The 26,173-nt window shown below is 42.4% G+C and overlaps 1 protein-coding gene across 2 annotated transcripts in view; it reads left to right on the forward strand.

Annotated features, from left to right (window-relative positions):
* Positions 1–18,957, forward strand: part of KCMF1 (potassium channel modulatory factor 1) — a 77,552-nt gene extending 58,595 nt beyond the window's left edge. For both annotated transcript variants that reach the window (XM_059188237.1, XM_059188238.1), the window contains exons 4-7: positions 8,173–8,274; positions 10,982–11,156; positions 13,673–13,955; positions 16,842–18,957. In XM_059188237.1, the coding sequence (XP_059044220.1) occupies positions 8,173–8,274; positions 10,982–11,156; positions 13,673–13,955; positions 16,842–17,103 (822 nt within the window). In that variant the 3' untranslated portion in view covers positions 17,104–18,957. The remainder of the gene's footprint in view (positions 1–8,172; positions 8,275–10,981; positions 11,157–13,672; positions 13,956–16,841) is intronic.
* The last annotated feature ends 7,216 nt before the right edge of the window (positions 18,958–26,173 follow it).

Raw genomic sequence — 26,173 nt, forward strand, 5'->3', positions numbered from 1 at the left:
TTGCATTCTTTATCAAAGAATGCAGTTGGATGCTGTCTGCTTTTGTGTGAACTAACAAGGGTATTTTATTTAATAATAGTGGAGAAATACATAGGATTTGAGAAATACAGTTGCTATAGGCAACCATGTTGTCACTGCTCAGCTGCATTCAGCTAGAGAAACTGTAGAAGATTAGGATTTGGTACTTTTTATCTTTTGTGCTTTTTGTTGGTTTTGACCCAAAACACTTTCTGTTTTATAAATCACCTTTTTCTATCTTTAGTGTTTGGCTGTCTTTGCATATTTTGAAATAATAGTTATTTTGAACACATTTATTTGTTTAAAATCAGATAGATCATGGTACTTTCCATTTTAAGGGTGATACAGCCATTAGCATCCCAGCAGATTTTGGGGTTGTGAATCGGGGAGGAATGATAGGAGACACCTATCTGGAGACAGAGGTTCCAGGTTTGTTCTGGGATAATCCAGTATGCATATGTTATGATGTTTTTAAGAGATGTTTCTATGAGAAATCAGTTTCTCAAGATGATATGAAAACCAACAAGAGAATTATGAAATTATTGAGAAAATGAGATAATAGCTTTTCTAGGAAGGTATCTGTGCCTGGTATTTGAGAGGCTTTTCATTACTTTCTACTTTCTCCTATGTTGAAGTTGAATTAAAATCCTGTAGGGGAAGAGAGACCAGCAGTTTTCTGAATGGAAACAATGCCTAACGTGCAGGGGGGCATTGGCTAAGACAGCAGCTGTCAGACACATTCATTTTGAATTCATCTTTTCTTTAGCCACTGATCTGGTTTCTTCTTTGTCCTCTGAAGTGTTGGTTTGTCTAGTTCAGTGTCCAAACAGCTAATTTCAGGCCAAAGAAATGTTCTGCAGGATTTGTAGGAAGATTTGTAGGGAAGATCGTATAAAGATAGAGCTCTCTGGCAACTGTTGGCAAATTATAAGGTGGCTCAGAAGAGTTTTTCAAGCAGGTTTCAGCTTTGTCTCTTCTCCCCTCATTTCTTCTTTTCCTGACCTACCCCTCAAATTTAAACAGATAAAAACAAAACAAAACAAAATAAAATAAAAACAATAAAACCACAAAAACTGATTAAAAAGATTATTTGAAGACAGGGCACTTGGGTGGCTCAGTCGTTAAGCATCTGCCTTTGGCTTAGGTCATGATCCCAGAGTCCTGGTATCAAGCCCCACATCGAGCTCCCTGCTCAGCAGGAAGCCTGCTTCTCCCTCTCTCGCTCCCCCTGCTTACGTTCCTTCTCTCGTTGACTCTCTCTGTCAAATAAATAAATAAAATCTTTTAAAAAAAAGTTATTTTTGTAAATGCCCTTTGGACACCTAACTTGAAACCAGAGCACAGTGAGCACATAGGTTGGTAGAACACAGCATGTGGTGAAGTTGATTTCAAAGCTAGCTTAGGGAAAGCCTGTGTAACTTTATGTTAGAAAGTGAGTATGGTATTAAAGAACAGAGGGAAATTCTTTGACTTAAAATAGTGTTTTGGGGCACCTGGGTGGCTCAGTAGGTTAAGCCTCTTCCTTTGGCTCACGTCATGATCTCAAGGTACTGGGATTGAGCCCCATATTGGGCTCTCTGCTCAGAGGGGAGCCTGCTTCTCCTTCTCTGTCTGCCTGCCTCTCTGCCTACTTGTGATCTCTCTCTGTCAAATAAGTAAATAAAATCTTTAAAAAAAATAATAAACTTGTGTTTTTATCTTCCTTGTGATCACAGTGTGTGTGTGTGTGTGTGTGTGTGTGTGTGTGTGTGTGTGTGTGTGTGGCAGGGAGGCAGACTTGCATAAGGATGAAAAAATAAATAGCTTTTATGAAGGTAGTAGAGCTGTGGCATGATTCTTCACTGTCTTTTTTTTTTTTTTTTTTTTTTTTTAGGATCTTATTTACTCATTTATTTTATTTAGAGAGCACATGGGGGAGGGTCAGAGGGACAGGAGAGAGAGAATCTCAAGCAGACTCGGCAGGGAGCCCAATGCAAGGCTCAGTCTCATGACCCTGCGATCATGACGAAATCAAGAGTCAGACGCTTAACTGACTGTGCACCCATACTGCACTACATCTTAATTTTGCTCCAGAACCCCTAACTCATCAGATACAAGAGCAGTACCTTTCATCTTTTCAACCATGATTAATTTCACACCTTGACCCAGAGCTATAGTAGAGGAAAAAAACAAGGAATGGGGGAAAGGAGAAGGAAAGTTCAAGTGATGACTGGACAAAAAGCAAAGAAACAGGAGAATGGGGGCTGTAGAAAGGTGTACATGAGAAAAGGTGTGGGTACCTGAGAAAAATTAACGAGTTGTTAAAACGGGAAGGGGGTGAGGGGAACACAACATTTACCCCACTTCTTTGCCTTCAGAAGGATAATGTCAGAAGAAAGTCTGTTTTAGATCATTCCTGGGTCAGTTACTCAAGACAGCTTGGAAAGGGAGATCTTTACTGGCCTTTCTCAAGATTTAATGTTCATGACTCTGAATATGTCTCTCCAAGTATTAACCAAAAGCATTATAATATGTAAAGTGTGAAATACCGTTTCCTGAAGTACCTAAATCGTGGAGTAAGGCACAATGGCTGTTACCATAACAACCTCAAAATAGGGCCTCATCCCACATGAAACTTTATGGGACATTTTTTTTTTTTTAAGATTTTATTTATTTATTTGCCACAGAGGGAGAGATCACAAGTAGGCAGAGAGGCAGGCAGAGAGAGTGGGGGGAAGCAGGCTCCCTGCTGAGCAGAGAGCCTGATGTAGGAGGGCTCGATCCCAGGACCCTGAGATTCATGCCTGAGCTGAAGGCAGAGGCTTAACCTACTGAGCCACCCAGACACCCCTTTATGGCACATCTTAAGACCAAACTACCTGATTTGACAAAACTGGAGAATGACACAGAAAAAGTCAGAGGGCTTAATGACTTTACATAGGCTTTGAAAAATGGATATGATTTCAAAAAGTGGACAAAATGGGAAAGAAAGGCATTATTCAGAGGGAAGAGACAACACGAACTAAGATGGGGTGTTGAGAAAGAAATGTAGGAAGTAGAAGGGATGGTAAGGCATTGAATGTTGTGGAAAATAGTGAGAAATAAAATGGAATCAGCTGAGCGAGGCCAGATAATAGAGAACCGTTAAAACCAGAACATTTGTCCACTTGGGTTGGTGGACAGTCAAGGGAAGGTTTGGCATTTGTACAGAGGAATAACATTATTTTCTCCATCATCATGCCACACACGTGGGCTGTTATTTGGGAGTGGAGGATGGTAGAATATGAGTGATTCTGTAGTTCTTTTGAGACAGGATGAGCCTATTCAGGATGATTGTGTGGATGAAAATGAATCCAGAAAAGGGCCCAAAAAGAAATGACAGAGAAGCTGTGCTACCATAATAAGATCATGGTTGCCAAAGAAATGGTGCATCAAACATTCGCTGTTACCAGAAAGTAACGATAGAATACGATAAAGGGAAACTACTGCCTTTTTTTTTTTAAGGTTTATTTATTTATTTATTTGACAGAGAGAGAGTATAAGCAGGGGGAGTGGCTGGCAGAGGAAAAAGCAGGCTCCCCACTGAGCAGAGAGCCCTAATCGAATAGGGGCTCTGATCCTGGGACCCTGGGATTATCACCTGAGCCAAAGGCAGCTACTTAAGCAACTGAACAGCCCAGGTTAAGCAGCTGAAATCACAGCTCTTGAACAAATACTCAAAAGAGAGTGTTTTTCATTGAGCTCAAATTAGTCAGATAAAAGAAATAAATAAGTTTATCAAGTTTGTGATCCAGAAACTTAGTCGAGAAATACCAATTGGCAAGGTAGTTGCTTCTCTTAAAGTGTTTGCTGTTAACAAGAAGCGTCGTCTCCCAGAATCTGAGTTCAAGGGCAGTTTCAAGTGGTCTGGGAGGATGATGCTTCCAGGTGGGTCGGTCAGCCTCTCGGTAGAGAACCGGTCTAGCCCTTCCCCAGCACCTTGAATGGTTTTAGTGTGAGACCCATCTCACTGTGGTGCTGCAGTCTAGCTTCAAATGAAGCCATGTGGTATGTGGGGCAGAGAGGCCGGTTTTTTAAATGCATTTTTCTTTTTTCCTTTTTTTTTTTAAATTTAGGATTTTATTTATTTATTTAAGAGAGAAAGCCTGAGAGGGGGGACGGTCAGAGGGAGAAGCAGGCTCCCCACAGAACAGGGAGCCCAATGCGGGACTTGATCTTGGGACTTCAGGATCATGACCTGAGCCGAAGGCAGCTGCTCAACCAGCTAAGCCACCTGGGTGCCCTTAAATGCATTTTTCTGTAGCAGTGAACAGAGCAGGCAAGAAACTTGTTATGAGACCTATCCCCCCAAAAAAGGAAAAAGGGAGAAGCGCTTACCACATCTTTTATTTTTGAAGTGCTGCACAGCGGCCAGAGAGAGAAGCCCTCCACGTGAGTGTATGAGCTCAAGAAAGAAGCTGCAGGGAATGTGCACTTGCTTCAGACTAGTTGGCGGTTGTATGGGGAAGAATGTGTGGAGTTCCTGTTGAAAAACAAAAACCAAGCATGCTGATTTTAGATTTTTTTTTTTATATAGATATAACCTGTCACAGGAAAAATGTTCTATAAATGTAGTACTCAGCTGGTGTGTATGAAGTAATGGCTTCTGAGGCTGTGGGCTGGACGTTGGTGACCACTGGTGTTAAGGATCCACGCTGGCCAGGGCGCCTGGGTGGCTCAGTCAGTTAAGCATCTGACTCCTGGTTTCAGCTTAGGTCTTGATCTTGGGGCTGTGAGACAGAGCCCCACGTCAGGCGCTGCCCTCAGTGCAGAGCCTGCCTAAGTTTATCTTTCCCCACGCTGACAATGGTTGCTTGCTGGCAATCATGCACTGGAGCCATGTGGAAAATTGGAAACTCCATTATGGTTTTGGCATGGGATTTCATCTCAGTACATTGATGGAAGCTTCCAGAGGGCTGCACATAAAAAGCAGGACTGATGGTGAGCTTCAGTAGTGATGAAGCAGAAGACGAAGACTCAAACAATAGCAAGGACATTTGTGATTAAAAATTTGAGCAAGGTGGGGCGCCTGGGTGGCTCAGTTGGTTAAGTTGCTGTTCTTCAGCTCAGGTCATGATCCTGGAGTCCCAGGATCAAGTCCCACATTGGGCTCCCTGCTCAGCAGAGAGCTTGCTTCTCTCTCTCCCTCTGCCTGCTGCTCTGTTTACTTGTGCTATCTCTCTGTCAAATAAATAAATAAAATCTTAAAAAAAAAAAAAAATCCGAGCAAGGTGATATTAAGTAAAGCAGCGTACCGTGTTTTGTTCCATAGGGTAAATATTTCTTACTTTTCAGTACCATTGTACATTCGATCTGTATTTGCCAAATTGATCTAATTATAAGATAATTGGGACCCTTGTCAAAAACATAGATTTTCAAATCTCCTAGAATCAGTTTTCAGGCATGGGCCTAGGGAACTGTATTTTTAACAAATGCTCCAGATGAATTTATATACTCAGCCAATTTCAGGAAGTACTGAGTTATGCCAATTCAGTGTGCCTGAATGTTGGCAAGTTGTCAAACGTTAAGCTCATGTGTTACATGGAATTTTCTTGTTCAAGTAATAGATGTTACTGTATCATGTGGCAGTAGAAGTACGATAAATATTAATGTTGACGAACTCATTATTTTAGAGTTTAAGATAAGGAGTTTTTAGAGTTTAAGAGAAGCTTATCCTTTTTGTGGAATTTTCCTGTCTTACAGAGGTATTAGGTATCACCATGTGGAAATAAAGACACACACAAAACTAAACAGAATTCCACATCCTAATCTCAATTATGCTTTTCTAGTTCATAGGAGACTATCGATCCTGTTAAGGGCATTCTTAGTATGCTTGGTGTCTGTACTTTCCCATTCCATCTTCCTTCCAGGAATGCAAATCCTCAAGGAGGCTTTTCTCATCTAAGAACACTTGTGTGTGTCTTCAACGTACTGAAACTTCTATGGCGATATTTGTGCAGTTAAAGTTGTACATAGATTTTATCCAAAGGTCAGCCTAAAGGAAATACCTTAAAAGGAATGTAGCTTTTCCTCTTAATGGTTATTACTTTCTTTGGATAAAAATCTTACAGTTGCAGTCTGTGGGGTTGTAATAAAACTGTACATAGTCCAGTACCTGTTAAGTGTTGCAAAAATATCTAAACTGGTTTATTTGTTTGATTTTTAAATAACTAGTGGTGGTTTCTGCTACTCCAAACCCGTTGGTCTTTTTTTTTTTTTTTTTTTAAGATTTTATTTATTTGACAGACAGATCACAAGTAGACAGAGAGCAGGCAGATAGAGGAGGAAGCAGGCTCCCCACTGAGTGGAGAGTCCAGTGCGGGGCTCGATCCCAGGACCCCGAGATCGTGACCTGAGCCGAAGGCAGGGGCTTTAACCCACTGAGCCACCCACGTGCTCCCCTGTTGGTCTTTTTGTTATAAGTAAGTGTGGTCACAGTTCCCAAACAAGAAACAAATCACACTGTCTTGCATTTCTCAAAAACTATTGACTATCCAGCCAGGCAAGACAGAAACACACAAGAAATAAGTGTACCAGACACTGCCTTGCAATGTCACAGCACAGGATAAAAACTAAATTCCTAGGAAATAGAGTTGGGAAGTGGTAAACTTATGAACAGTTACAGTTGCTTTTCTCTGACAGAGGAAAGAATGTCTGACTACCTTTCTGGCATCTTCTAAGAAAGGCACACACATGTCCATCTACTTTTCTCTTCATTTCCCCCACAGGCACCTTCCTTTGTGATACCCCTGCCCCCACTACTTCTTTCTCACTGTCCTGCTAAACCTAAATGTTATTTCTCAGGAGCATCTTTAGGTTTTCTTGAGGAAATGTCTCAGACTCCTGAGGCAGATGGCATCAGGACAGCTGACTGGGCATAAGAGGAACTGGGATCAAACCAGAGTCAGAATCTCAGGGACTCCTGCTTTCCGATCCCGAGAGGACGGGGATTTGTGTTGGCTTAGGCTTTTGCGGTCAGTTTTCCCTTCCGTATCCCAGCGTGGGCTTTCCAGTTCTCACCTTGCCCACGCCTCCTCCTCTCCAGCGCTACTCTCGTCTTCCCTCTGCCATGAACAGGCAGCAAACTCAAGTGAGTGCCTGAATCTTACTCCAGGGGGAAGAATTGAGGTACAGAACACATGTACTGGCAAGATGAATCACATCCCGTCCTCAGCTCTTCCGTCCCTAGAGAGACACAAGCCTAAAAATCTGTACATTTGCTGGGGCTTCCTTTGGTTGTGCTCCTTTGATTCAGATGTTCTTCTTGGCTCTGTTCTCTAAAGTTCTTCCTAACCCAAGGCTTGGCTGCCACTCTTAGAACATTATCTGCCCACTTGGATTTCTAGAAGAGAAAGGGCCTTTCCACTGAAAGTGCCTCGGTCTTTCAGTCCTTCCCCTCTTCTCCTTATTTCACCGCTTCCCTTGAAGCTGCTGTTTCCAAACCAGCATTCCCAACCTGTCAAGTCTCCCCTGAGCTCTGCCTCTGTACGCACCATTTTATCCCTCCTTTGTCCTGTCCCTTGCTTCAAGGCTCACGGGAAGTTGGTCTTCCAATCCTTGGCCTTTTGTTATACCCCCATTTTCCCTTGGAAGTCCTGTTCATGAATGTATAGAGCACATTTGCTTGTTAGTAGTAAATATTGTCTTGATATTTGAGTTTGTGTAGTTGTGTTTTAATAAGAGCTTTGCTGTCACATTCGGAGATTGGTCCTCTAATCTAGCTTACTTTGGGGACACGTATGTCTCCGTCTTTACCATTTAAGACCAGACTTAGTCAGATGAGAATGTGCACTAAATAGCACATCTTAATTTTTTTTTTTACATCTTAAAATTTTTTATGGATACTGTTTTACTAGACCATGCAAATGCATTGGCCAGGCTGTTAGAAGGCTTTGCCAGAGCTCATGTTTGAGCTGTTTGTTGAGAACTGTTATTCTGACCCTGAGAGGTGGTCTGTTTGAGTTGAAGGACCAGCATGGACTGACTGTAGTCCAAAGGCCTCTAGTGCATCTGACGAGTTCACGGTCTCTACTGCGTTTGTGCCTGGTTGAAACTCAGATTTAGTAAAATATTAATCCAGAAAGATGTCTGATCATTATTCATCTATTAAATCTGCTTTCTTGTCTTTTATTTCAGATTTGTCCAATATGTGCAGCATTACCTGGAGGCGATCCCAATCATGTCACGGACGACTTTGCAGCTCATCTTACGCTTGAACACAGAGCCCCTAGAGACTTAATATCCTTTTAAGAGGCAAGAAGGAATACAGTTGTTTGTAATGTTTGTTGTTTTGGTTATTTTTAAGGACAGTATCCCTGAAGAGAAAAAGTAACCTCTGAATTATGTTAATTTGACCTTTCCTAAAAGTGACTCAGTGTTGAGGTGCAGTTTACTTGTCTTGTTGTGTGCTGTGACTGTCACTTGAGCAGTGCTTATTAACTGAAAGTTGCTCATCATCTTTACTTCATTACAGGCAGTTTTTTTTAAGACCATTTAACTGGGTTTAAGTTTTCAGCAGGGTGTTTTCATACAAAAGAGGAAAATGCTAAGCCAAATTAGAATGTAAGTAAATATGAAGAGAATTTACTTGCTTCCCCTCCATGTCCTCTGTTGCCTTATCCTGTTACCAGCGGGCGGTATGATGAGCAGGGGTGCATGTTGTGGCTGCTTTCCCTTTTGGAGTCCCCTTCTCCAGAGACCACCATTCCCCACCCAGTCTCCGAGTAGGACAGCATAAGGTCACGACCAGCTCCAAAGTCCTTTCCCACTTTCCTTCCTGCTTCCGCTTTGCAAATCTATCTCAGCCGTTGCTGGTGATGTTCCCTGTAATCCAAGAGATGAATGGCCTACCAGAGTAATTAAGATTGTACATTCTGTGCTTCTTGTTTCAAGTTCTGAATTATTTTTCTTTGGTTATTATCTATTAACTTAGGGATCTGTTTTCATGTAAAGGTTTCAGTGTTCATTGCAGTTTGAAACAGTTCAAAAGCTAATCACTACTTTTCTCTTTGCCAGACTTTATTCTGATTTCCTTTGATTGCCTCCCAGCAATCATAATTCAACCTTAGTCCTATTGAGGAAGAAACTGGTTTAATGGTTTTCTCATTCCACAGCCCCCATCCTGTCCTTACAGTTCCTAATTTTCTAATTGGAAGTATGGTCCCTTAGAGTTAGGGGAAGATGGGAAAACTAATGGAAAGATAAAGACCTGGAACCAGCCTAAGAAATTAGAATGTCAGCCAGACCTGAGCCAATCAAGGGGCTAGTACGCACTGAACAGAGGAAACCACTTTTCCTCTCTCCTAAGTGCCGAGAGCACTGAAAGCATAATGAAGAAAGTGTGTGGTTTGGTGGTGGTGGTTTTGTTTTTTTGTTTTTTTTTTTAAGAGAATAAGAAAACCCAGATGGGCCAAGAATACTTAAGTCTTTGAGTCACTTCACTTCACATTTTACATAAAAGAACCTTATAACAATACCCGGAGGGTTATGCTTGATTGCTGTTTCACTCTATCTTCATGAAGAAGCTAGGCAAATAAGCTGTTATCCTGAACTTTTTTTTTAATCCTGAGCTTTTTCAGCAAGTTCAGGGGCTTCTAGTGAAATTGGTTTCCATTCAGTAGAATGTCTCACATCACCTACATTCATTTTTGTGCAATTTTTACAAGAATCTGTGGTTATCAAGAGATTAAATTATGCAAAATATAAGAATAAGAGGAGGCATATATTACACTTTAGATTCCTAATGAGTATTACCATGAGGTTCTGGAAAACAGAATGTTGACATTGCAGTTATCCTGGAAATATACTGATTTTTCAGGTACTTCAAGTGCTGCTGTGGGGTGACTTTATTTGTCGTGAAGGCGCAGCTTCTCTTCAAGCCTCATAAGCACCAGAGCTTTTTTCTTTTCGACTGTTCTGATGGAACTCTTCCTAAAGTGTACTTTTTACACCTTGATGCTTTTAAAGGACAAAATACAGTGATCATGACATCACTTTTTTAGAACGTGAGCATGGTCCTGAATACCATGGTAAGACAGTGCGCATTCCCGTGGCCCCTGAGGGCTTCCTAGAGCCGCTCAGCCTGTCCCTCAGTGACTCCACAATCATCAGCTGAAGACTGGGAAGCCAGCAGAACGTTACTCTGCACGATACAGATGTTCTGTGTGCTGCTTTGAAAGAAAAGTCTTATGATGAGAACTGTCTTTTCCCACACGTCTGCCAGCATGGAAACACAAGATTGTCTTCATGAGTTTGGGCGGCTGTGTGCTCTTCGGGACGTTCTTTAGTTTGAGTCAGCTGCAGAAGACTGGGGGGCAGGAGGCTGCTGGCAGTGGGACTTGTTGGGAACTGTGGTATTACTCGATGTCCACTTCTGCAAGAAAATCAGCTCTAATTATCTGTTTTGCAGCAGTGAGGACAGATTAAAACTAGTAACCAAAAGGAGTCTTTTACTCCTTAATTTAAATTATTCCTACTGTTCTTTTCTCATTATAGATGATAACTGAGATCTGATTAGCACAACTCTCCTCAGGTATTAAAATTGACGCCTCTTAATTCTGGTTATTTCCATGTGAACATATATGAAATTCAGTACTGAGGTCACGGTATGGAGACGCCTCACCTGGGTGTCTTTCGCCCCATCTGGTTATTATAGCTGGAGCCTAGGAAGAAATTTCTTCTTGCCTGGAAAGCCTTTTTCCCCTTCAAAAACATACACACACATACAGTATATCTACATTCACTCATTGCTTTCTATTTGAGAGTCTTTTTTTAGAGTTAATAGCCCTCATAGATATGGTTGTGACATCTGCATTCTAAATTAAATGTGCTATTTTTAAATGTTTACAATTTAGGAAATCTGCATATCTACCTAGCAAAGGCTCAAGTGATTTTTTATTTTTCTTTCTGTGAAACATTTGGGTTCTTTTCTTAACTTTGGAGTTATGATGAATCGAGTGGTGTTCGACATGTACGTAGAATGTTTCACCCTGGCCGGGGATTAGGAGGTCCTCGTGCTCGTAGATCAAACATGCACTTTACTAGCAGTTCTACTGGTGGACTTTCTTCTTCTCAGAGTTCATATTCTCCAAGCAATAGGGAAGCCATGGATCCTATAGCTGGTAAGTTAGTTGCACGTTCATAAAGGAAATGGCCTTTATGGGAGGGGCCTCGCTTTAAAAGTTTTTGTTGGAATTTGTGGGTGGTGGTGGTTGTTGTTGTTTTTTAGATTTTATTTATTTATTTGACAGAGCGAGAGACGTAAGCAGACAGAGCAGCAGAGGGAGAGGGGGAAGCAGGCTCCCCACTGGGCAGGGAGCCCAATGCGGGGCTCAATCCCAGGACCCTGGGGTCATGACCTGAGCTGAAGGCAGTTGCTTAACCCACTGAGCCACCCAGGCGCCCCTGGAATTTGTGTTTTTAATTTCTCATTATGCCCCTGTATTCCTTTGCAAAATTCCCCTGCTTTTTTTTTTTTTTTTTTTTTAAAGATTTTATTTATTTGACAAAAAGAGATACAGCGAGAGAGGGAATACAGGCAGGGTGAGTGGGAGAGGGAAAAGCAGGCTTCCCACTGCACAAGGAGCCCGATGCGGGGCTCAGTCCCAGGACCCTGGGATCATGACCCGAGCCAAAGCAGATGACTAACGACTGAGTCACCCAGGCGCCCATAAATCTTAGAATTATAAAATACTGTAAAAGTAGACAATGTAAAGTAGTTCATAATATTCTGGCATTTCCTTAAGTATATAGAGCAGAAGATAATAAGAAATGGTTCTGTTTGTGGCCTCTGTTGAAACCCAAGAAAGTGATATAAGATTTCAGAGTTGAAAGACCACCAGAATCCTATGGTTCAACCTCCACAAGCACACAGATAATAAGACTAATTGACACAACTAAAGAATTAAGCTCTTCTCATAAAAGAAAGTAAAGTAGGAGTTTCTCTGTTCTTGGCCTTGGTTTGAGAACTATATTCTTAGGGAACATACTGTTAGTAGCTTAGAAAAATCTTATTTAAAAAAACAACATTTGAACATGTAGTTCATAGCCAAGTCCATCAGGTCTAATACATGGCCAACCTGGGAAGCCAGCAGCAGAGCAGAGGGGTTGGGAGTCAAAATGCAAGGTCAGAAATCACGGTAGCCTGAGACTGTTAAGACACAGGAAGGACAGACAGGCAGTAAGACCTTGGCAAGCCTGTACAAGTACTGAAATGGGTGCACGTGGTGGAATATGCATCTGGAAATTGTGATGCACCTTGCGGGACACCCTGAAACACTGGTGGATGTAAATCTAATGGCAGCTAGGGACAGTTTTACTCATAAAGTGTTCTGAAAAATGTACAGATGTACAGATATAAAATCTGAATTCTGAATGTGCTGTGGGCATTTGCACATGCGGTAAGCCCTGTAAACTGAGCTTTGGGAATTTTAAAAAATACTTCTTCTTCCAAAGGGAATATTTACCTGCTGTTCTTGGTAGCAGGCTCTAAAAGTTAATTTCTAGAAGCAAAATTCAAAAGAAATTCTTTCCATTCAGTTTTCTTTGTCAGTGAAAATCAGTTTATTTTAGTGCTGGACTCTATGAAAGAATGATGTAAGAACCCTTGGGATAGAACAACAGCAAGCAAGAAAAAACAGAGATGTAGCCTGTTAATGAGTTGTAATGATGGAGAGCATTTGCCAGTGAGGGAATGTCTGTGCAGCAGACGTCGATCCCATGTAAGCTAGGGAGAACCTCCCCCCTCCAGAACACACACACACACACACACACACACACACGTGCCCATGCAAGCAAGGCGATTCCTGCACCCAATTTAGAATGAAAACTCAGGGGCAGAGGTCCACATTGCCCTTGATGAGTACAGCCTTATTGAAACAAGAGTCTGGATTGTGGCAGGCCACTAACTAAGCTAGTACAGTCAGGAGCCCGTCCGCCTCACTAGGCATTGCCAGTGCTACTCACTGCAGTGGTACGCTGGTACTCTGAAACGAGAGAAGGCAGAGGTGAGTGGTGCAAGGGGCATGGATAGAATGATCCAGGCCTCTTGGATACAGTTCTGACCATCATTCAATCATTGCATGAATGTTAGAGGCCGACTGTGTGTCAGGCACTGTTCCAAAGGTTGGGAGTATCACAAATGATAGACTCAATCCCTGCTTTCAGGGAGCTTGTGTTGAGAGGATTTATATTGTAATTGCACTGGCAGATGATCACTTTAATTTACTGAATACGGAGAGGAAGTGTAATTAAATTAGTCCATTAAGCAACAATCTGTTATGTTTTACTTAAGACAAAAATAGTTGTATGTGGGCTAGTTGTATTTGCATTCCCCATACACAACAGCTCCTACCTCTGGGAGGCATTCTGAAAGATACTGCGGGGCGCCTGGCTCACTCAGTCGGGAGAGCATGCATCTCTTGGTCTCAGGGCTGTGAGGTCGAGCCCCACGTGGGGTATAGAGATTACTTTAAAAAATAAGCAAAAATAAAAGGTATTGAGCTCTAAGCTGAAACTTTATGTTGCCATGGATACCTGCCTATTGACAGTCATTTCCATGTTCCTCTGAGTGATCTTTAGTGTTTTGTTTTCCACACTATTTTAAGGAGACATTAATCACCTTCATTTCCATTGGCAGAGCTTTTATCTCAGTTATCAGGAGTGAGACGTTCTGCAGGAGGACAGCTTAATTCTTCCGGCCCTTCCGCCTCTCAGTTACAACAACTGCAGATGCAGCTGCAGCTGGAACGGCAGCACGCCCAGGCAGCGCGGCAACAGCTGGAGACTGCACGCAACGCAACCCGGCGTACTAACACGAGCAGTGTCACCACTACAATCACACAATCCACGGCAACAACCAACACGGCTAACACAGAAAGCAGTCAGCAAACTATCCAGAATTCCCAGTTTCTTTTAACAAGGTATTTCATTTGTCAGTACAGCTTCGTTTGAGAAGTTAATGTTTCATTAAGCACTACACAGTCTGCAGTGATCTTTTATCTTTTTTTTTTTTTAAAGATTTTATTTATTTATTTGACAGACAGAGATCACAAGTAGGTAGAGAGGCAGGCAGAGAGAGAGAGGAGGAAGCAGGCTTTCCGCGGAGCAGACAGCCTGATGTGGGACTCGATCCCAGGACACTGGGATCTGACCTGAGCCAAAGGCAGAGGCTTTAACCCACTGAGCCACACAGGCGCCCCATGCAGTGATCTTTTATCTTTCGGGCCTTACATATGTTCTTGGAGATTTGGCCTTTGATCAGACCCTTAAAACTCCCAAATCTGATTGAAACTGCATATTCAGATTTCCCCAAGAATATGAAAAATAATGATTATTTTAGAGAAAGTGGGAATGTTTGTGGTCTTGTTCCAATAATAAATTATTATCGAATGTGAATTTTTCCCCCCATGTTGCCTATAAAACTGAAACCTAGGAAAAAACTGAAAACCAAAACACCATATCATTATGTTTTGGGGGCATATTAGGTCCATTTATTGTCATAATTAACCATGCTTTTTTTTTAATTGCCCATTTTAGCTGTGAAATATTAAAAGGTACAAAAGAGGATTTCATAACATAGTAGTTTTTTTCTGAGAATTTCCAAAAAAGCAGGATTTAAATTCTTATAGTTGCCACAAACAAAAGTGGTTTTAAAAAACGCTTCACCATGGTGTAAAAAATAGTACACACAGTAGATGGTTTTACTGGATCGAACAGTTACCTTCTTCTGAAAACTACCATTAGTCACCAAATACGTTCCTTTCTGTTGTCATTTTATGTCACTTTTAAGAATATAAAGGATTTTATTTTAGAAGAAGCGGTGATGAGTAGACTTAGGCTCAACAGGTAATGAACTTGGACCTATCTGGGTCTTTAATGGAGCAGAGAAGAATATAAAGTATAAACTATGAAGTGAGGGAGAAAATTCATGTAATGTATCAGTTATCTCCAGACAGCAGAAGACAGTATTATTTCTCTGTGTATTTATTTTATGTTATACCTTTTCACATCTCTGTTAGTGCAATGGCACATATGCATAGTTGTAAGTAATCTGTTGTGGATGCAGAATAAAAAGTGTTTGCAGACCTCTGTATGGAGCCCCAGTTTGCCACTCACTAGTTTGGACCTTAGGCAAGTCACTTAACTTCTCTTAACCTAAGTTTTATCATCAGTAGCCCCTGAGTTTGGCCTCTTGAGAAGGAGGAACATTTTGAGGATGAAACAAAATTTCAATGTATGTATGGTCTGTCTCAGTATCTGACATATAATAAAGGCCCAGTTAATGGTTCCCATTATGATCATTGTTACAGATCTAAGGAGGAAGTGTCAAGTGGGGGAATATACCTTTGGGTTATGTCTGCACAGTCAGTAACTATGCTGAGTTATGACCAAAAGTGTTGCTTCAGCTTAAATCACAGAGCCACCCTGCTACTATGTAACCTTACCTGTAAGCACCTACCAACTTGCCAGAGCCAGATACTGCCCACAGACAGCAGACCTAACTATGTGTATCCACTGATAGTTCACAGAGCTGTGGATGGAGTGAACGTCTTCAGAAAAGACATCTTCCCACCCTTGACCTATTCTTTTTTTTTTTTTTTTTTTTTTTTTTAAGCCCCAAACTCAGTGGACTTGATTTGGGATTTTTCTCTCTCTAGTTACTCTGCACCAGACACCCCACTCCCAGGGGATGGGATGGGTAGCCTTTGGGTTTCCTTCCTTGGACTCTGGTTGTACCTTCTTAAAGAGTCCTCTCAGTCATCTGGTACAGGACATTGCACAGTACCTTGCAGTCTGCAGACTACTTTCCCATTCTTTCATTGTATCATTTGATCATGACTCACATGATCTATTTTAGGCAATATTTCCCAAAAATGTCTTCTGGGACTTGATATGTTATTCTGAGGAACATATATAATTATTTATGTTCAGTTTTTGGTTGTTTTGTTTTTTTTTTTTAAGATTTTATTTATTTATTTGACAGAGATTACAAGTAGGCAGAAATGCAGGCAGAGGGTTGGTGGGGGGAAGCAAGCAAAGAGGCCCAATGTGGGGCTCGTTCCCAGGTCCCTGGGACCATGACCTGAGCTGAAGGCAGAGTCTTAACCACACAGGTGCCCCTTATGTTCAGTTTTTTCCCTGATGAAGAATTTTGGGCAAAACTAAGTAACAGAAGTAGTTTATTTATTGTTGAACTTCTCAGAACTTTAAATATATTAACATGCATTATGAATCTTCAAGGCAAGAGAGCTTCCAGGCTGCAGCGTTTCCAGAGAAAAAGCCTGGTCTCTGGTTACATAGCCATTACATGATGTATGTAGAGCCCAGGCCTTATCTTTGGCCCCTTTGACCAGAGACTGTTCCTGTTCATATTGCCTTGGAGCTCCTGGTGGGGAGATAGTTTCTTTTCTTTTCTTTTCTTTTTTTTTCTTTAAAGATTTTAATTATTTGGGAGAGAGAATGAGAGCATGAGAGGAGAGAGGTCAGAGGGATAAGCAGACTCCCTGCAGAGCAGGGAGCCTGATATGGGACTCAATCCTGGGACTGCGGGATCACAACCCAAGCTGAAGGCAGTCGCTCAGCCAACTGAGCCACCCAGGTGCCCCGGGGGGATAGTTTTTTTGGATCCAAAGGGTGACAGTATCGCAGCATAATGAAGGTGACAGCTTAAAGTCAGGCGTTCCAACAGTAGGTTTCAGAGTTTGGCCACCTGTAAAGCTTGCACGGGATCAGAAATCGTCGAAATTGACCCTGCCATCATTCTTTGCCACTTTACCAATAAGATCTTTTCTTTTTAACTCCTGCAGGTTGAACGATCCTAAAATGTCAGAAACAGAGCGCCAGTCCATGGAAAGTGAGCGCGCAGACCGCAGCCTGTTTGTCCAAGAGCTCCTTCTGTCCACTTTAGTGCGTGAAGAGAGCTCGTCCTCCGACGAGGATGAACGGGGGGAGATGGCAGATTTTGGTGCTATGGGCTGTGTAGATATTATGCCTTTAGATGTTGCTTTAGAAAACCTAAATTTAAAAGAGAGTAATAAAGGAAATGAGCCTCCACCACCTCCTCTTTGATGACATCCCAATTCGCAGACAATGTCCTCTGTGCTGTATTTGCCAATGAAAGTGGACAACAACTATCTTGGGTTTGTTTGGTGATTGTAATTTCAGGTCTGTCACTCTTGTTACATTGTGTACATTCAAAGGAAGAGAGAAAATATATATGATAATCATTTCCACTTAACTAATTTTTACTTCTAGCAGGTAAATGTAGGTAGCAGTGCAGGGGTGATCTCTGCTTCCTGTACCTTGACATGCAAAAGGCTCTCCTAATACTCCACATTCAAACTGAAGAGGAAAATTGAAATCTCTAATGAAGCTGCTGTGTGTATTTATGAATATTAATGAATAAAAACTGCTTGGATGGTTTACCTTAACTACTGCATGAGGTTTTTTGCAGCGTGCATGAGTTTTAGTGACCTTGTTATTTAAAAAATTAAATACAAGGAGTAAAACTTAAACAAACATAAAAAGCCCAAAGCTTTCCTGAGCATTATTCAATGGTTACGCGGCAGAAGAGTTACACGGCGAAGTAGCTTTTGAATAATGTCCGCCCGAGTCACCTTTCTTGTGTGCCTCCTACGCACAAAGCCAGCTCTGCAGCCGAGTCTGGGGTTCGTAGCCAGGGGTCGCACTCTGCCTTGTGTGGCTGTCCTGTCGCCCTGTTAGTCATCCTACCTGTGTGGAGCTCAACCTGTCTCTTTTTAAACTCATCTGTAGAAGACACACCAGTAAAGCGACTGTCGGAATCTGCTGCGGGGTGCCCGTGTGCCCTCAAAACAAAGCCTGTTCATATGTGTTTAAAGTTTTTACTTGTTGTGGTTGTTGACAATTTTTTTCAATTGTTAAATATGTTTTATTCAGGTGTAGATGAATTTCATTTATTCACTGTTCAACGAAGTTAACCTGAATTATGTTGTCTTTGTTTTTGAAAATCTCACATTCTCAATCATATTTTGCGTTATTTATGTACTTGCTTCATAGTTTGCTGAGACAGATCAGATCAGGGGAGCTTTGAGGATTTGCCTTCCCAGATTTTGTCAGTATATCACAACCAAATTCTTAATGCTAACTCTAGCACCTTTTATTTATTGGGTTTTTTCTGGCATAAAAAGTAAAGCCTTTTAATTGAATCATGCCACCTATATGCCTATATTATTAATCCTATGTGTAAAAAAAATGTACAGCTTTTTGGGGGTTGTTTTGGGTTTCGGAGGGGCCGGGATATTTTTTATTTCCTGTTTTAGTTTTTGTGCATAGACTTTCACAATAGCTCCAAGGCAGGGACAGCGGGTTTGGGGGTTGGGGGGCAGTTTTTGGAATGTAAATTTAGGACTTTTAAAAAAGGTGCGCACAGCTTCTGATAAATTTATAACTAGACTTAACCTAATCATGTCTTGTTCCAGTTCTCCTTTCTCAAGTCTCCTCTCTCTCTCCTGTCGTCCTTTTCCTTTCCCATCTGTGTCTCTCCGTTCCTCCAACACGACAAGCATACAGACTTGAACACCCTCCGGTGTTCTTCCGAGAACTGTGAAGTCCATGTTCGTCCAAATGTAACCAAAAAAGAAGTCACCCCACATGTCTAAAAACTGTTGCTTCTCCTCCTCTGAAACTTCAGACTCCAACAACTTCCAGATATAATAGCTTTGTTTTCTTTAGTTTCTGTGATGGAAAATGTTTTCAAGGAAAATTTTACACCAGGCTTCTAGTTATACTAGAAGTCAAGTCCATTAGGGATTTTCTTTTTTTTTTTTTTTTTTTCAATTGGTTGTTGAGACGTTTCAAAAACCAGTTTTCAAGCTGTGGTCTTTTCAAACACATCTTATGCACATAAGTCACACATTTCAATAAAGCATTTTCAAGACTGTTGACCACTTGAATTTCTTTGCTGTTGGTGAATTAGCCTAACCATTATGCAGGGACAGTATTGTATCTCTAATCCAATAGGTTTTTTTTTCCTTTTTATGCGAAACGTGGAGGTCCTCATTTTGTGTGAATGCATTGCTTTGGATGTGAGAAACAGGAATTGCCAATAATGTGCTTTCCCTTTTCTGCACAAGTCCTGGGAAAATGTAAGATCCTTCCTTTTTTCACATGGTTTGAGGGAACAACTGTAAGTCCATTCAGGGCAGTTTAATTTAAATGATCAGTTGAACACTTCAGCAGACCTAAAGGTTCATAAGATTCCATCTCATGTAGAATACTGTATATTAATTATTTTTTACCAGATATTTTACAAATACCTCACCTCGTCCTGTATGTAATCAATAATAATGTATTTTAGGCTAGAAAGACACAGACTATCAATATAAAAAATATATTTAAGCCCTTCAAATTCTTGTGTCCTTTTTCTTCAGTTTCCGAATTAACATCATGCTGTTGGATTTATTGAATAAAAATAATTATGAAGATTTTGAGATACAGGGGACAAAATTCAGTATACCATTGTTTGTTACTACTACACCCTCAAATTTCTAAGGACCAGATCCTGATTTTTGCAGGGTTTTTGTTGAGTTTTGAATATGTAGGGCATAAATTGGAAGTGTTCTTTCTGTAGTGCTTGTCTCTACTTCCTGGTTGGATATAATTTAAGTCTTTCTGCTCAGGGTGTTCCAGGAGTTTAATGTCATGACTCATAGAGAACCCCAAAAAATTGATAGTGAAGGAGAAGACCTACAGAGAATGTTGGAAACTATACTTCTTTCTATTTCTGTGTGAATTATGGAGTAGAAGATACAGTGTGTTTAAGAATCCCAAATTAATTCCTGCTAAACCATCATTGTGTGTAGGATAGCAATAGACATTACACTCCTGGATATTTCATCATGGAGAACGATGGAATTTGGAATTTGAGATGTAGAATCTACCTCATTACTTCCTCAGATTGTTTTTCATTCATATTTCAGCTATTTTGAACAAGTAGAAATACCTATGCTTTCATAGCCGCAGTCATAAGATTCCATTTGTGTGGTTGGCTACAGTGAGATACGTGGACGTGTATTTAGTTTGTATTGTTATTTATTTAATAGAATTGGAGCCTAGGTTTGTTACTAAGGAATAGTCAATTCTTCCATTTACTGGACTCAGGTTATATAATAGCCCTTCTCCCTATGGCACTTCCCCCTCACACCCCCCACCAAAGAAATGTAGCTTAGGATAGCAGGTACCTTATTACCATAAGAGAAGTAACAAAACATTCATCCCATTATCTATTTAAAGCAAATAAAAGGTGACTGAGAGGAAGGGTAGCAGAAGGAGGTGGTAGGAGGAAAAGGGTCTTCTGAATGGGATCCCTGCCCCTGAAATAGATTGAGTAAAATTCTAACGTAAGTGGAGGCTAATCTGGGGAGCTCTGCCCTGTGGGCCTTCACTGCATGAGAACAGTATACCAGAGGAGCTGGCACTAAGAACTCTTCAACAAATGCATCTGTCCTTTGGAGGAAAGCCTGCAGCGACTTTCGTAGGAAATATCTTGGGTTTTCAAAGTCTATGCTCGCAGAGTCTAAGCTCGCAAGCTTCATTCCATGTACGGTAATAGGTAAACATTAACTCTTGGTTCTATTTTTCGGCCTATCTCTGCTTAAATATTTGCTCTAGAAATAAAATAGATGAGCTTGGGGAGTTCCTTATGTAAGGAACCCCACAGCACATCTCAGATACAGACGTTCATTGTCACTCCCTCAACTTCGTTAACATTCAAATGTTCAAAGAGGACTGAACTCTCCAGGATGTGGGCCCAGATCAATCCCACATGGCATTTGAGGCCCCTGTTGCCAGGTGGGTTGTGCCCTAGTCACAGTCCTCAAATTACATGGTAGGGTGCTCCCTGCAAGCCTGCAGGTCTTACCAAGTCAGCTGAACTGTACAGCAGTGGGTAAAGGGCCAATCAAAAAGCCCTGCAGTATGATTTTGAATCCCCAAGGCTGCTCCTTGGCATACAGCTCGTGCACAGACCCTACTGAGTGCGCATGGGGATTTGAAAGGCCTGTGGGCCATGTGCACAAACCCCTCGAAGGACTGCCTTCCTCAGGCCTAGCCTGACCGTTTCTCTCTTCTGGTCTAAGAGGCCTTTAGTAATCCTTTACAAAGCACCAGGGACCTGGTCCTCACTTTGTTTCCTGTGTAGACAGTTGGCTGTGGCCTGTGGTTTGATGGCTGCTCTGTCTCCAAAAACCAGGGGCACTGTCCTCCCGATCTTACCACTTTTTGAGTTCTCAGGGGGTACAGAGCTTTGGGCTAAGCCTAAGCATCATTGAGAATTTGCGATTTTTACAGACATTTCCCCGCAAGAGAATTTTTCAGAAACAATTTCCTAAAAGAGCCCTTCTCCCTCTCCCAGCTGGGGGGTGTCTCAAGGTCACCAAGCCTGTTGGATTTGGTAGGTCAGGTGTCCAATCGGATCTGGTGTGTGAGCTACTGCTTTAAATCTTGCTGCCGGATTTGAGCATGTTCAGAATTCTGCTGCACACAGAAAAACATCAGTCTGCATTTAATAGCAAAGCTGGCACAAAACAGTTGGGATGTCCTCTTCTGTAAGTTGGATGGAATCCCAGCTCTCCCTTAAGATGTTCTGACCGCACCCCGCATAAAAGGTTTACTTCAGGTGGAAGCAACCATATTCCTAGGATAAGATTTTGTAAGCCTCCTAAATCAGCAAATGGACCAGGTCACCGGGAAGCAGGCCTCAGCCACTATCTCTAGGGACTGAAGACTTCATTGTTATACCCTAGTCCCATAAACTATTCTGACCAGACTTGAATGCCTTTAATCTTGCCTATGACAGACTCTCATGGCAATTAACAAGACACTAGTTTCACCAATAAAGACTCATTTTTGGGGGGCATGTGGGTGGCTCAGTCAGTAGAGCACATGACTCCTGATCTTAGGGTTATAAGTTTGAGCCATGTTGGGTGTAGAGATTACTTAAAAATAAAATCTTCAAAAAAAAAGAAAAAAAATTTGGATATGCAGTATGCTAATTAAAGTCTGTTGAATTGCAAAAGAGCATGTTGGAGCTGCCATTGGAGTATGGCCCAGTTGGATGGCAGCCACCTTGTTAGCTGACTTCTCTCAGAATTAAAGCTACCTTGGAAAATATCACATTGAGTGTACAGTAGAAATTTAGAATAAATTACAGACATTACAACAGGCTCCCAGACTACACTGAACCTTATATGGATTATCTTTTATAACATCATCACTTGGCCACCCAGCCTTTCTGTGTTTTCTGATTTGAATACATTCTTGGGTACATATATAAATAAACTTCGTGCAATACACATCACTTTCCATTTCATTCATGTGGATAACACAGCTTGACTTCAATGTCTAAATTGTATCATCTTAACATATAAGTAGTGCCCAACAACAGACTAGGACATCTGTGTACGAGGGTCTTAGCTGTTCCACAAGGAATTTCTGTAGTTTGAACCGCCCACCCCCCCACCCGTGAATATCTTATTTCTCCTTTTTGTCCCTCCCTGCTTCCTCTCCTGTTTCCTGTCTTCTGTCTATGTGTGTGTTTCATTAATGCTGACATTTTTAGCTACATTTGCCCACAGAATTTTCGGGACCTGCCCAGGTTGTTTCCCACCCATTGCTGATGTCATCTGGGATGACCAGGAAGATCAGGCGGGGCCTGATAGGTGAAGGTGTGGCCTCAGTCCTCAGTCCAGAAAAGGACTTTGAATTACTTATTACACTTACTTACTTACACTTACTTACAACTTCACAGGACAAGTTAGACTAGAAAGAGAAAATCAGGAAGAACCTTTAGAATTTCTTTGTCTGCTTGGATAGCGTTCCCATTCAGGACCAGAGGGGGTACAAGGCTTTGCTCCTTATTAATCTTTTTTTCCTCTTCAGGGTCCCTATTGGTGTCTTGGTTGTTGTCAGTTTTCCCTTTTTATTTATTTATTTATTTATTTATTTATTTATTTATTTCTTTGACAGAAAGTCATCACAAATAGGCAGAGAGGCAGGCAGAGGGAGAGGGGGAAGCAGGCTCCCTGCTGCGCAGAGAGCCTGATGCGGGGCTCAATCTTAGGACTCTGAGATCATGACCTGAGCTGAAGGCAGAGGCAACCCACTGAGCAACGCAGGCACCCCAGGTTTTCCCTTTTTGAACACCCAACTGCTTCCAGATAATAACAGCATTAAAAGTGTTAGTGGAGGGACATCTGGGTGGCTCAGTCAGTTGAGCCTCCAACTCTTGATCTCAGCTCAGGTCTTGATCTCAAGGTCATGGGATGGAGCCCTGTATCAGGCTCCCTGCTCAGGGGGAGTCTGCTTCTTTCTCCCTCTCTCTCTGCTCCTCCCCCCAGTTCATGGTCTTGTTCTCTCTCTCAAATAAATAAATAAACCTTAAAAAAAAAATTATGGCGGAGGGGTGCTTGGCTGGCTCAGTTGGTAAGACATACGACTCTTGATCTCATGGTTATGAATTTGAGCCCCACACTGGATATAGAGATTACTTAAAAATAAAATCTTTAGGGGCACCTGGATGGCTTCATCAGTTGAGCATCCCATTCTTGGGTTTCAGCTCAGGTCATGACCTCAGGGTCCTGGGATCAAGCCCTGAGTAAAGCTCTGGGCTTAACCAGGAGTCTGCTTGAGATGTTTTCCCCTCTTTCTCCCTTCCCGCTGCTCCACCCCTTCATCACACACACACACACACACTCTCTCTCTCTCTCTCGCTCTCTTTCTTTCTCTCTCTCTTTCCCTCTTTCTCTCATAAATAAAATCTTTAAAAAACAACATAAAGGGGCGCCTGGTGGCTCAGTGGGTTAAAGCCTCTGCCTTCGGCTCAGGTCATGATCCCAGGGTCCTGGGATCGAGCCCCCCATCGGGTTTCTGCTCAGCAGGGAACCTGCTTCCTCCTCCTCTCTCTCTCTCTCTCTCTGCCTGCCTCTCTGCCTGCTTGTAATCTCTGCCTGTCAAATAAATAAATAAAATCTTTAAATAAATAAATAAAATCTTTTTAAAAAAAGAAAAAAAAGGACAGTGGCAGAAATTACAAAAGTTTGGCATTTAGCCTGAACAAGCTCTTTCACTTTAACCTGGAGCTATAGGGTTTGAGACTTATGAAGTGTGTCTGGGAAGGAAGGTGGAGTGTACATTTTAAAAGACTTTAAGCATATTTCAATGAGTCTTTTATTTATTTTTATTTATTAGAGAGAGAACAGGACGGAGGTATCATCCTAGGTCTGGCGACACAGGTGTCAAAGAATCAACACTGATAAAGGCCTTCCTGAGGATCCCACCACCTTCTCATGTACTTAGTTGACTGAGCCCCATGCGGGGCTCTGCCTTGAACGAAGCGAGGAGGCCCCTGACCCTCTAAGTAACACGGCCGTCTGTCCTTGCAGCTGCTCAGGCCAGAATGTGTTGGGATCATTTTCTACTTTTCTTTCTCCTGAACTTCACATCCATTTAATCAGCAAATCCGGCCCGCTCTCTTTCCACAATTTGTCCAGGCACTGGCCTCTTTCCACCACCTCCAGGGTCGCCCCTGACCCAGGCCACCATCACCCGCCAACAGGCTCGTTGCCACAGCGTCCCCGCCGCCTCCTCCCCTACGCCTCCTCCCGCGCCCTCCCCGCACAGCGGCCGGACGATCTCGCGAGAACCCAGGAAGCTCCCGTCGCGGTGAGCCTCGGTGCCTCGTGATGGCTGCCACGTCTCCCGGAGGGAAGCCGGAGTTCTCCCCGTGGCCTGAGGCCCTGCAGGTTGTGGTTCCTGTTACCCTGCTGGGCTCGGTCCCTGCTGGGCCCAACCCCTACTGCTCTTTATTCCCTCCTCGCTGGCCTCGCCGGCCGCCATGCTGCTCCTTGGACCACAGCTTTGGGACCTCGGCCTTCGCAGCTACCGTTTTTTGAAGGACCACGTTCCCTCACCTCCTTCCCTTTGTCAGCGAGGGCTTCCTGACCATCCGAGTCAAACCAGCCATCCCAGGCCCACCCGAGGCTCCCCAGCCCCTTTCCCGTTTACCGGTAATTCCATCAGTGTCACCTCCCCAACATACACACACACCCACACGCACCCACACGCACACAACACACAGACACGCAGACACGCAGTAACATACACACTTACATACACATAAAATCATACAGCTATGCACATATATGTGCACGCACACACGGGTGCCTGCTCTGTTTTTACCACTCTATCTACAGCAGTGTTGAGCGCGTAGGAAGTACCCCACAACAATCTAAGGGGTGAAAGAATGAATATTGTGGACCAGGCTCTGTTAAAAGTGGTTTTATTATTTTCGAAGTACAGAAAAATATCAAATACACAGCCGCGGTGGAAAAGAGTCTGGCTAGAGTCTGGCTGTTCCTCAAAACATTAAGTATGGAGTCATCATTTCCTGACCCAGGGATTCCACTGGGTGGAATGGTATGCACCCAAGACACTTAAAAACATTGGTTCACACAAAAATTCCCACATGAATGTTCACAGCAACATTACTCATAATAGCCAAAGTGTGGAAACAACCAAAACACCCTTCAAGTGATGGAGGGACAAACCAAACATCATGTAGCCCCACAATGGAGATCACATGGCCACAGAGAGGAGAGGAACATGGAGCCATGCTACAACTTGGAAGGGCCTTGAAAATCTCATGCCAAGGGTAAGAAGCCAGACATGAACCATCCATTACAGGATTCCATTCCTTTTTCTTTTTTTTTTTTTTTTAAGATTTATTTATTTATTTTAGAAAGCATGAGAGAGAGAGCACACCCATGGTAGCATGAGAGAGACAGAGGGAGAGAGGATCCCAAGCCTCCCCACTGAGGGCAGAGCTCCATCCCAGGACCTGACATCATGACCTGAGCCGAAATGGAGAGCCAGACACTTAACCCACTGAGGTACCCCTGTCTATGACTCCATTTAAAATAAGTGATCAGGGGCACCTGGGTGGCTCAGTTGGTTAAAGCCTCTGCCTTCGGCTCAGGTCATGATCTCAGGGTCCTGGGATCGAGCCCTGCGTCGGGCTCTCTGCTCAGCAGGGAGCCTGCCTCCCTCTCTCTCTCTGCCTGCTTGTGGTTTCTGTCTGTCAAATAAATAAATTTTAAAAAAT

Source organism: Mustela lutreola, chromosome 9 (assembly GCF_030435805.1).
Source record: "Mustela lutreola isolate mMusLut2 chromosome 9, mMusLut2.pri, whole genome shotgun sequence".
NCBI lineage: Eukaryota > Metazoa > Chordata > Mammalia > Carnivora > Mustelidae > Mustela > Mustela lutreola.